Below are 13,100 nucleotides of genomic sequence, written 5' to 3' on the forward strand. Positions count from 1 at the left end.
GTGAACACATCTTATTGCTCTTTATTCACAGGCTTCACTATTTTCTGTGTGGCTTCCATATACTCTCTAGAAGCATGGTCACACAGTTGTGCCTGTTTTTACTATGCCTGGAGTATTATTATTATTATTATTATTATTCATTACATTCACCTCTTATAAAAGGAAAAGTGTGCGTTTAATAAAGTGCAGTGCAATTTATTCAGTAACTAATGTAATTACGATGAAGTAACAGGCAAAAGAGTTTCTTGACTTAGTAACCCAGATCAACCAATCAGGTGTTGGCATTTGTTATCCTTACTGCCTTAATCCATTAAAAGCTAACTTTTAATTGTTTTTTATGTGGTACACTGTTCTGGTGTGGGACAAGCTTTATCCATGTTACTAAAAAACTAATAATATATTAGTTAATATTGTTCTATTACCATGAGCTGCCATTTTTTTTTATATGTGTGTTCCCTCAGAGATCACCTGACAGGAAATAATGCAGCTCTACCTGTAACAGGAAGTAGTGTGGGAGTAAAAGGCAGAACTCTGTCCATTCATTGGCTGATATGACCTAATGTGTGTGCACTCTTGGTTTGCATACAGTATGCAATCATATGAGCCAGGGGGTGGCCCTAGTACTTAAAATTGCTGTTTTTCTATTTAGGATTACCCAATGGCACATACTACTGGAAACTATGTGCGCACTGTGCATAGAAGAGTATTTTACTCGTGGGCTGTTTTATACAATATATATTTCTATAGAAAGCTTCAATGCTGAATTACAGGGTCCCACCAAAAACTCATCTGGATATTGAGGCTGAATGAAGTTTTGCTATAACTCACAGAATCATTGAATTCACTGTTGCCTTAATTAATGGTTTATAATACAAGCTAATTATAAATGTAGAGAATAAGTTAAGTGAACAAGGCTTCTGTCTGGCTGCCAAGCAAACATGCAGAGGAGGCTTCTTGTTCAGAATAACCCATGCCAGCATGTTTTAGTGTATTAGTAATAGTAATGCTACTTGGGCATAGGGTATCTGACCCTTTAAGCAATACGTTGCACACTAAGTGACATCTCATTATTGCCTATCCTTTGTAAATTACCCATCAACTTGTTCTTATGACCATTGCCAGCACTGAACCTTTGACATCTAGGTGAATGGCTACAAGTAGCGCCCTCAGTTTCTAGTCATTGGCGTGTAATCAATGTGCCTGGAAATGAGCAGTTTTCAATTAAACTAATGGCCCTTTATGGTAATGGTTTTCTCCTAACGCCAGAATTGAGATAAATGATAGTATTGGTAATGAGTATCTATTGCCGATGCTTGTATGGCTCTTACATTTGGGGCCACTGTATTTATTCCCTTTTATCGTTCATTATTTCTTTAGAATGTTGTCAAACGGGAGCTGCCATTGTGGGTACATATCCCCCGGACGATGCATCTACTAAATACATGTGGCACAATATTCTTTCTTTATTGTTGCAGATAAGAGAATTGAATGCAGTAAATTGTAATTTTACAGCCCACAACAATATTTAGCCACTCGTCCGCCATGGAATTAAGAAGATACTTTATTGTTTGTATTTTGTGCCCAGTGTGTGCAGCTATACTTCATACTTGAAAGTCATTATCAAAAATCCACAATTAAAAAAATTTTTGCATTTGTTTTCTACTCACAGCTTTTAGGCATTTTCCTAGAAATATTTTATAGCCAAGCTCCCTGCTTATTTTTCCTGCTGCAAACAACTGATACATGGCGTGAATGTCAAACAGTGGTAGTTATTCTTTTGCGTGCGCAATTCTACTACCTACGTCATTTTCCCCTCGGCTATTTGGACAATGTTATTTTTTTCCCAAATAGGTGGGAAAAACAATGTATTAATCTGGCTCAAAAATTTGTGCCGACAGTGTTTTGTAAGGCTGTTCCTTCAATGAATAAGGTAGTCCCGTGGCTTGTGGGTGTGGCCTTTACTGCATTCAGTTTTTTTCCTTTTTTTACAATGCCTGTGGATTTGATCATTGTGATAAAACTTAAGTAATGACCCTTTATTAAAGTGATACTGACATGAAAAAACAACTTTTTAAAATATGAATCTACATTAAAAGTTACCTATAGGTCATGTTGATCATTTTTCGCTGATAGGGCTTCTTTTGTAAATAATTGTTACTTGAAATCCCAAAACCTGACTGTCCCTTATCAGCCTGTCAGTTATAGCTTCTAACAGCCTACTGCGGCACAAATATGGCAGCACACTCATACAGGAACCTGGGGCATCAGATAGGTAATGTAAAAGCTTGGACAAATACTTTTATGGCAAAATTATAAATAGCATACAAAGACAATGTTATGACAGATGTAAAAAAGGTTTCATTTCTGTTGTCAGTATCTCTTTAATAACGTAAAAATAGATCCTGCAACTGGAATGATAATGGCCATACTGAATAACACAGCATAACACAGAACATAGACCTGACCTTTATGTCTAGCAACCAGTATGGCAGCACTCACCCATGTAAACAAATGGCTGCCTGCAGGGAAAAAGGCCCTTTATCAATGATAGAAAAATAAAATAGATTAAAACACTAGGAATAAACAATATATTTTCCTCATATTATCTTCTTTTTCTCTCTGGTATTTTTTTTCTTTAGAATTAGAACAAGTATTGATTTTTTTTATAGAGAAATACTGTAGAATAAAAATACTACGCATGAAACAAATATCCATTGTAAGACTCGTGTCACTATGGTATAGAAGTACATAAAACATAAAAATACATTTGCATTTTCAAACCAAATTGCCAATAGGAAAATATTTATAAGCTGTTTTTTATGCAGTGAAATTGCCTTTAATTGTAAGTTTCAAACTGGCCGGCCAAATTATCAAAAATTTAATTTTCACGTTTTTTGAAATCCCATTCTGCCCATCATATTCAAAATGATCTTAAATGTTTCTAATCCAACTCCTGCTGACTGCTAAACAAACTCGTCAACTGTTGGATGCTGAATATTTAGTCAATATGTAATATATATATATATATATATATATAGCAAACCCAAGGTGGCACTCTGCTTCAGCTCTTAGCTCGGGTGCAAGGTAAATGATTTAAATATCCAAACATATATATATATATAATATATACATATAAAATACAGGTATGGGACCGGTTATCCAGAATGCTCGGGACCTGGGGTTTTTCCGGATAAGGGCTCTTTCCGTTATTTGGATCTCCACAATTTAAGTCTGCTAAAAATCATTTAAATATTGAATAAACCCAATAGGATTGTTTTGCCTCCAATAAGGGGTAATTATATCTTAGTTGGGATCAGTTACAAGGTACTGTTTTATTATTACAGAGAAAAAGAAAATCATTTTTAAAAATTAGAATTATTTGCTTATAATGGAGTCTATGGGAGATGGCCTTTCCATAATTCGGAACTTTCTAGATAATGGGTTTCCGGATAAGGGATCCCATACCTGTAGTTTTTTGTGCTTAATAAATCCTTTGTGCTACAAGAAAACTTGTAGTAAAAAGTTGATGTTGATATTAAAATGCCTTATTCTCATTTGGCTCTTGTTCGGCTTCTGGAGTTTGTAACTTTGTTTTTTTTATAACATGAAATTGTTTTAGTTATGGGTTTTATATTTTTCCAGTATAAAATTCCTAGGAATCCGTGTCTTGGTTAATTTAAGACTCAGAACCAGTCTAATTCTAAATCTAATCCTGTATTTGGAAACTGTGAATTAGAAGAAAGGTTTTTCTGAAATCTAGTTGGACTGTTCCATATGTTTCTATCATCCTATCCAAGACTAATTTGGGGGGGCATCTACAGATAATGCAGCCTGGTCATTAGGTTCTAACGAATTGAGGTTATCAGTATTAAAGTTGCCAATCTAAAAATGAGCTCTTTGCTTCATAGTTTCTTATACTTATATGATACCAGCTCTGAATGGCCATTCATATCTTTTACACGCTACAATACCAATATTACAGCTACATTTTTTGTGAATTATATGATAAAGAAAGTTTTTCTAAAATTGCAAATGTTCAGTGTTTCTTTTTCCAGCACGTATAGGTCTTTCTGCTTAACATGCTGATTTTGTGATGAATTGAACCAAAGGCATATTGAGAGCAGCCTGGTCTTCATTTATTACGTGACGTACAGAATCATTTCCCTTTCTATTAGTACATTTCAGTTCTCCTCACATTCCCCCGGGGAAAGAGCAAGTCTTCACATTAGGGATATTTCTACTTATCTGTTACATTTATAAAGAATTCACGGACGTTCCTGTTGTAGCTTTTCTTTTTTTTTTTTTTTTTTTTTGCTTCCTTTCCTTCTCACTTTCCACTCTGCTAATCAAATGCACTTTAGATTTATTATTGTAAAAGTGTAAACCATAGAAAATTTGACAAGATAGATGTGTAAATTATCATTCTGACAGAACTAATGATGCACTCCAAGCACCTTCTGTTTTCCAGCACTTGGCGAGCGACTTCATTAAATATGCAATGGCCGTTTGGTGGCTGCTCACAAGTTAGTTGGTTTCCTTGTGGAATTGCTGTATTACTTGAGGTGGATGAGCAGGCAGGCTTTCTAGCTGCCGGACACCCTGCTGGGATTGTGATGTACTCCATCTTGTTGGAGCAGTTGTTTGAAGTATTTTCAGGACAATTGCATCTTTAACCGCAGGACACATTTTCCTGTAGCTTTAGCACGGAAAAAAAGTTATTTTAGGAGTATTTTGAGGTGTTTTTTTTTTTTTTTTTTTAAATTGTATTGTTGTTTTCTTTTTGCCTTTAGTTTGCCTGTCATTGGGATGCAGTAACTTTTAGGAACCCTTAATATTTTATTTTATATTTTTGAAAATCTATAAACCTAAGCAAATGACAATCAGAGCACCCTCAGTAGTATATGGCACTTTATAAACTTGTTAGAACCCCATTAGAATATATAATAAATGACCTTTGGGTCTAGAGGGAATTAACTGCACTTGATTGATCATCTTTCCTAAAATTGTCATCAAATGTTTGATTGTTTTTTTAATATCAAGGTAAAAACAGATTTAGCTGTCTGGAATGTTTTGTTAAATCACAAAGATTTAATGTATGTATTATTGCATTATTTCTACCTAAAGATCAGTGTAAGGTAATGCTGTAGTATATATAATCCAAGCACTGCAAGGGGCAGACTAGATTCAATCCAGTGTTGGTATTGTGGGATGTTTCATGTGTTAGTTGAAGCAATGCTGGGTGATTCATGTTCTAAACCTATAGGCTAGGTCGAATTTATTAAACTTTTATATTTATTTTGTATTAAGAAAAAAAATATTTTGTTTTCAAATAATTGAGGTTTTCTACTTTATTCCCACTTCCACTTGTATGCATTCAACATCACCAATATCTGAAATTCTGCTTCTGTAGTGTCATTTTTAAAATATATTCAGGAACCCGCATTGCCCTTTGGTCTTGTTTCCAGGGAGAACCAATTTGAACTGTTTTTGGTTCATGAAACTATTTAATATAAGATTGATTTTTAAGTTGATATATTTTCAATAATCGCAGATCCAGGCTCTAACAATATCCATATCCATTGTGTGCATTGTGTGGGACCTGTTATCCAGAATGTTATCCAGTTTTTTCTGGATAAGGGGTCTTTCTGTAACTTGGGTCACCATACTTTGTCTACTTAAAAATCATTAAATAACAGCTAACAGAATTATTTTGTCACAAATATGAATTAATGCAGCTTTGTTACTGTCACAAGTACAAGGTACTATTTTAGTATTACAGGTATGGGACCTGTTATACAGAATGCTGTTTGTGACCTGGGGTTTTCTCCGTTAAGGGATGTTTCCTTTATTTGGATCTTCTTACCTTAAATCTGTTAAAAAGTAATTTAAATATGAGATTAAGCCAATAGGATTGTTTTGCCTTTAATAAGGATTATTTATATCTTAGTTGGGATCAAGTACAAGGTGCTGTTTTATTATTACAGAGAAAAAAGAAAGTAAGTTTAAAATTTTTAATTATTTGAATGAAATGGAGTTGATGGGTGATGGCCTTCCCAAAATTCTGATTTTTTTGGATAATGGGTTTCCTGATAACAGATCCCATTCCTGTACAGAGAAAAAGGGCATCATTTTTAAAGATTATAATTATTTGTTAAAAATTGACTGGCATTCCCATAATTCAGAGCTTTCTGGAAAAATGGGTTTCTGGATAAGGGATACCGTACCTGTATAATGGCAGATATAAGTATCTATAGATCTAAAACTGTATAACTATATGTATATATATCTAAAACTATAACATATTATGTAAAAAAACATGTTTGTGTGTGTGTGTATATATATATATTTATTTATTTATTTTTTTGTGTAGTTAGTATCATTTTTGAAATACTGTCATATCTTGCCTTGTTGCCTGCTCCTGCTGCATTTACATTGCTATGGCCTCGGTTTTAAACAGCTCCCAAAATCCACAGCAAATGTTTTTGCTATAGGGTTTAAAGGTAGCCTTAACGGCCTTACTATAAAGCAACAATCATACTGGGAGCCAAAATCAGTTTCTTAAAGAAACTTTAACTGTTCAAGTTAAATCCTCAGAGTTTATTCTTCAAGAGATTGATTTTGGCTTCTAATAAGAGTGTTGCTAAAATGTATAGTAAGTGAGTGACCTGCAAAAACTTATAATTCTAGGCACTTGTTCTGTGTTTGGTGACAAAACTTGGTATTCAATAAAGTATCTCAGGCCCAACTTCTCCCAAACCGCAGTGTTTGATGTACTGGACTCATTAGTTTAAGGGTGTGTATTGTCTTTTCCAGTCCTTCTTGTTTTCCTTTCTTCCATTTATTCTGCTCGATCATTTGACGAAGATTTCATTTCCCCTGAAATAAATGTAGTTACCATTTCATTATGAGCTGAGCAACACATAATCCCCACCTAAACCTCATCTACATTTTGCAGTGTGCAGAGAGCGGCGGCAATGGTGAGCGCTGTCTTCCTTTGGGAATACACCATGCTTAATGAGCTTGATAGTCTGGTGGGCGCAATAAATCAAATAAAGGAAAACATTTCTCATTTCTGAATAAAAGCATTTATCACCCCGTGTTTATTCATTCATGGTCAGAAGATTGATTGGCCGCTGGTATCATGGATGTATACCAAAGCATTTATTTGTGTTTATATATATTTTTTTTCTTCTTCTTCTTGCAGTGGGCAAGTTACGGAAACAGTGGCTAAAGAACAGCATTTCAGATGTCGGCTTGGGAATGCTTCGCTCTGTCAAGAATTTTGTGGATCCAAACAACACTTTTGGCAACAGAAACCTTTTATAAACGCCGCAGTCCTAATAGTTCTGGATGTATGTTATAATGTTGTTACATTTCGTCCCTAGAAGGAGCCAACATTTCAGAGTGTCTCCAGCAGCGAAAAAAAGCCTATACTGTAAAGTTGTCCTGGAAAACCAGTGAAGTTTAAAAGCTGAATGCTGGATGAGATGTACTGAAGAAAACAGGCAAAACAATTCTAAGGTTTATGAAATACTATGTCTAAAATTACTTTTCCTACATTTCTCTCTCCCTAAAGATAAATATATATGTAACCTTGCCCTTTGCGGTCCATTCTGAAGAATCCCCTTTATCCAAGCCTGCTCCAGTTCTAATAGCAAGCTCGCTATCTCCCAGCAGATGGGAATTACAGCTCCTAGCATCCTCCAAGGGGTAGTGCTGGGAGCTGTAGTTTTCCACCACTGGGAGGGTTGTCAGTTTGACATCTGTGCCTTGGAGCGTTGCTGTTCATAACAAACAGCAGGGAGGCTGAAGACAGACTTTGATTTATAAGAGTTTTTAACGCAAACCCTGTTGGTACGCCTCTTTAACTTTCTGACGCTTGTGTTTCTAACCCGGCAACCACAGGGTTGTGTTTTTTAGGTCTTTCATAGGGAACATTCTTCACAACGTTTAAGGAGAAGTAAAATCAAACCCAGTCAAGCCATGTTTGTCATCGTATCCATGCTGGTTGTTTCGCATATTATTTTTTTTTTTATAAAGGTAACAGTGGAATTGTGTCCACCCCTCTTTAAAAGCAGGCTGGGAAGAAGAGAATGTATGTGACTGGAAAGCCCTGGGATAGGGTATTTAGGAGGCACCCAAACTGAGTAACCATTTACCCCCACCCCTCCTCCCAATTTCTTACGGCTGGCACAAGGGCAGCCTTCTGTACTACCTACTCAGCTATACAAGCTTTTTATAACAATCTGTGGATAGGACACACAAAGCGGCTGGTTCTCATTTCCTCGCTGGAAGAAGCCAGCTGCTCTGTGCAAAACCCATCCCCTACCGAGAGAAGAAAAGTCTGACGTTCAGATCTGTCTGCACAAGCAGCTGTTCGCTTGCCCGCTTCTCTCCTGGGAAGAAAGACCACATTAACACGATTACTGCTTAAGCCAGAGCTGCCTGTACATTGGATGGTGCATTCCGGTTACATGGAATATTTAAGCATCACTTCTTTTTAAAATGGCGAAAAAAAGCAACTTACACCTCCTCACTCATATCACTGATGAACTAATATGTGGCTTTTGAATTTATTTCAAAGCATGTTCGACTAATTCGTCTCTTTCATGGGGTGGTCATGTTTGTATCTGTAGTTAAGAGATAATGGGGTTTTTTTAACCCTCTCGCCACCCAACGTGACTTGCAGTTGTAACTCGGCAGCGGATTGGTTAAAATCCTAATCTAGCCATAATACATTTTTGTACAGAGAAGCTAACCTCTTCATATTGTAATGTTCAGTACAGAATTTATGACATAAAATGTATGCTTTCACCCAAGCTACTTCCTTGCCGCCTTTCTGTTATTTATTTAGAGAGCTGGTTTCATAGGGGCCAACTTGTACTTTATGACATGTGACTTCATATCGATAATAATATGGAGTTCAAGGTGACTAAAGATCTTTGCTTCTGTCATATTTTCTCCGCTTTGAGGCTTGCACATGATGATGTCATTTCATTTCTACAAAATGCCAGTTTACAAAGCCGATTAAAGGTGAATACATTGGCAAAGAGGTAAGAGCAACAAGCACAATCAATGCACAAATCCTCAAGCCAATCATATTTCAGTCTGGGCTGGGCAGACCAGGACAGTACAAGTAGGCAGACTTTAAAAAAAAGTGGTTTGTTACATAAATTTTCTACCAAGTTATTTTCAATGTACCTTTCATTGTAGATGGAAACCAGCTCAGCTACATTGTAATAAATGAGTCTAATTTCTTCTCCATTCTTAGCATCAGCATGTGTACGGTACGTGGATGGCCAGATAGGGAGATTAGTTTAAATTATAGACTTTTCTCTCACTATGCAAAAGGTAGGCGCACTGGCGCTCGCGCATGCTGAGAGCTCAGTTACAAAGAACACAAACGCGTATTTATACAACATCACTCTCCAAATCGGCTGAAATGATAAATTGGTTTACATGATGTGCATTCCTTCAGGGTGCCAAATCTTTGCACGGATTTGCCAATGCTGGTTTCAGTGCAAAGGGAGTGGCATCTCCCTCTTCTTTCTACTAGAAATAGGTGGTTATGTGGAAGCACTGATGTGCAAAGGTGAGTAGTAGTGACAAGCAAAGGTGAGTAGTAGTACCAGGAGTTCTTTCTGAACAAGAATGAAACATGTTCTGAGTTACACAAGCGCAAGGGTTCTGGTATATTTCTCACATTCTCACTTATCACTCATTATTGTGTAGCACCTCTAATATATCCCTGGCTGTTTTATCTTCCAGTCTTCAATACATCCTCATACAAAGAGCTTCTCACGTGCCCATTTCACCCTGTGCTGGTCCCACTAAGCTCACACTCTCTTTGCTGCTGGTCATGGCATTAAGGCTGTTTTGATTAAAGGGGAACTATCCCTAAAATAAAAATGTAATATAAACTTCATCCCACTGAAATATTAAACTTTATAAATCAATTAATTATTTGCCTTAAAAAAATCAAGCTAATTACAATCCCTCTCTCTGATTGTGTTTAAAGTTTACTATTTCCATGGAATGAAGCTCATATTAAATGTTCAGTTTCACCATAGTTTTCCTTTAAAGCCATCATGGAATCACTATGAGGGTAACTGGCAATGTACTTGACCCTTTTTGAATCTTTGTTGAGGCACCAGACTGTCCCTTTTTATGTGGACCTTCTGCCTCCCCATTACATAAATTGATTGACCAGGGGCCCAGGCTCCTGGCAACCGTTCAGGCCAAAGATAAAGGGACAGGTACTCATTCTTCTTTCATTACCACCCCAATTTTATAAACTGTTATAAAACTGTAGTGAACCCAACTCCATGTCTGTCAAACATAGAAGCTGCACCAACTAGTAAGGCAAAGATGGCCTCTTATCCACAGCCAATGAATGCTTAGAGTGGCAACTTCATCCTTTTTTTAAATATCTGTATTGTCTATATTTAAAATAATATAACAATAGTTCAACTACACCATACTTTGTTCGGTACTGACTTTGTAAGGTGTAGAGAGCTGTAGCTTAGCAACTAACTAACTATAAGCCAACCAATTAATCAGCACAACTATTCTATTGGATGGTGTTAATATGTATACATAATTTTACTCAGCAGCCATCCAGCATATATTAATGCACAAGCCAATGCTTATTAGTTGAACACGCTGCGCCCTGTGTAATGAACCTTAACCGGTAGGGTGAAGATAAGATAAATCATAATATCTACCGCGCATACTTTAACTAAATACTATATATTTTATTATGAGATTCAAGTCATACATTAGGCAAAAATATAGGCTATTGCAGTGTAAATCAGTGTGAAACTATCTCTGCTTTTATTGCACTCAGTATAACTGGGTCTTGGACATATTAATGCGTCATAAGTCATTACCTTCTCATTCTGATTTTTATGAAATAGATATACTTAATGTGCCAAATGATGAAGCTTCAGAACTCGTCATTCCTTTTATATGAAAACATAATTCATACTGGTGTAAAATTGCCAGATTTCCGTTATAAGCCCACCTTTACCATGGCTGTGCGACAGTTGAAGAAAAGCACATCTTGCCCGGTGGTCTGGAAGATACTTTGCCTATAAAATGGATAGTATGGATCATGGATATCTTCTTCAATGGTGTAAGAGAAACCTGTAAACAAACTAGGAGGATGCAGGCCAATGAAGATCCTGTCTTTGCATCAGAATCTAGGAACTGCTGAACATTCAAGCAATGCTAAATTCTACTTAAAATAAAATGTCTTGACTAAGGAAAAAAATCACTATGGTTCCTCAGTGATATAAAATATACTGCCCACCACGAACCGAACACAGTGCTTCAGATTAGAAGTTTGACCTTTTACCCAACGAAACCCTACCTAAACTCTAGTTTATCCAGAGGAGAGAAAGGCTTCACCAGTCAATGCTTTCTAGCTTACACGTCAAAACCTCTCATAAATACATTTCTACTAAACGCAGGCAGCTCTGTATTCATGGACCAAACACCTTCCAGTCAACCATTGCAACAATATTTCATGAATCCTTATTATTGAGGGCAATGACAGAAGGGACATTTTGTCACCTTTGATTAATCTTGGCTAGAGAACGTCCCTTGTTTCCTCTCCACCAGCTAACACTGCAGGGAGAATCTATGTGGTGCAAAACTGCCCAAAGTTTCCTAATGAGGAAAGGTTACTTCGGAAAATAGCCATCTGGGGAATGTTTCCCCAGTGGCGATATGCATGTTAGTTGGTGGAGATGAATCAAGGAATGTTTTATTGTTTGCTGAATCAGAGATTAATAGTGGGCATCCGTCAACCAGTGGCTCGGGTGTAACATGTTGCTCCCCAACACCTTGGTTGTTACTCCCAGTGGCCTCAAAGCAGACGCTCATTGTTGAATTCCTGGCTTGAAGTCAAGTTTTGGCTGCATAAAACCCAGTGTACTGCCATACAGCCTTATTTAGGCTGCCAGTACACATTGGGGCTATCAAATAGCCAATCACAGCCTATATTTGGTACTCCAGGTAAATCCCAGGTAAATATTAATGCTTGTGTTGCTCCCCAACTCTTTTAGAATGTGACTCATGGTTAAAAAGAATTTGGGGACCCCTGCACTAAGGGACTATTGAACCTCAAAGGGAAGCTTTAAACCAGGGTGTCTGAAACCCTCAGCACTAACAATAAGGTAAGGTAAGGATTGGTTGACCTTAGCAAGGAAACGCATAATGTCCATGTCGAATAACCCAGGTACATGGAATCTATATCACCTGGCTCTTTAGTGTCATCAATGTACATTATACCTTATTGGCAGTCAAAAGGGTTAAATGACGGGTTGGGTTTGATGGAAGTGTACATTTATTTTTAACCTCACCTGCTATGTTACTGTTTTTCTCACTCTCTATTTATTAAACATAAAAAAACTATCTCAAATGATCACTATCAATCATCGCCAGTGAAAAAGCCGACAAGAATAAGTAATGACAAAGATGGTTTCCAGATCAGAGTCTCACATGCCTACGTTAGCATATTGGGTTTGTCAAACAGTGTTTATACAGGTGCTCTGTGTTTTGGCTGCATGTGTTCCCTGAGTAGCCAGAGAGAGAGATCAGCCAGTCGCTAGCATTGGGGTAGTATCATAAATATTATCCTATCCAAAGTGCTAATGTGTGCGTATATACAAAGCTTGCATGGAAAGAATATGACTTTTAATATAGATGGGCCGGGGGTGAGTTAACATTTGGTTACTTTTATACAGACCCGGACTGGCAATCTGTGGGTTCTGGCAAATGCCAGAGGGGCTGCTGTAAGATGCCATAGACAGTCACTATTTATTGGGCTGGTGGGGGGCTGTCTGGGCCTCTTTGTACTTGGAATGCCAGGGCCTATTTTGTATGCCAGTCCAGACCTCCTTTTATATATGAGCTTACAGGACCCAGTTTTATTGGGGTGCTTTCCCCTTTTCTGTGGGCTGTGTGTGCAAACACATACTTTAAACAGATCTTCAGAAACAGCGAGTGTTTGCACATAGCAGGCAGTTCTGATTATATGTAATACTTTCTATGTATTCATTTCTATTGACTTCTGCAGCTTGTGTGTGTGCACCCTC

The 13,100-nt window shown here is 37.1% G+C and overlaps 1 protein-coding gene across 1 annotated transcript in view; it reads left to right on the forward strand.

Annotated features, from left to right (window-relative positions):
- Positions 1-8,819, forward strand: part of agps (alkylglycerone phosphate synthase) — a 136,311-nt gene extending 127,492 nt beyond the window's left edge. The window contains 1 exon segment of the mRNA NM_001126829.1: positions 7,205-8,819. Within this exon segment, the coding sequence (NP_001120301.1) occupies positions 7,205-7,326 (122 nt within the window). The 3' untranslated portion in view covers positions 7,327-8,819.
- Positions 8,820-13,100: the final 4,281 nt, after the last annotated feature.

The sequence above is a fragment of the Xenopus tropicalis genome, chromosome 9, assembly GCF_000004195.4.
Source record: "Xenopus tropicalis strain Nigerian chromosome 9, UCB_Xtro_10.0, whole genome shotgun sequence".
Lineage (NCBI taxonomy): Eukaryota > Metazoa > Chordata > Amphibia > Anura > Pipidae > Xenopus > Xenopus tropicalis.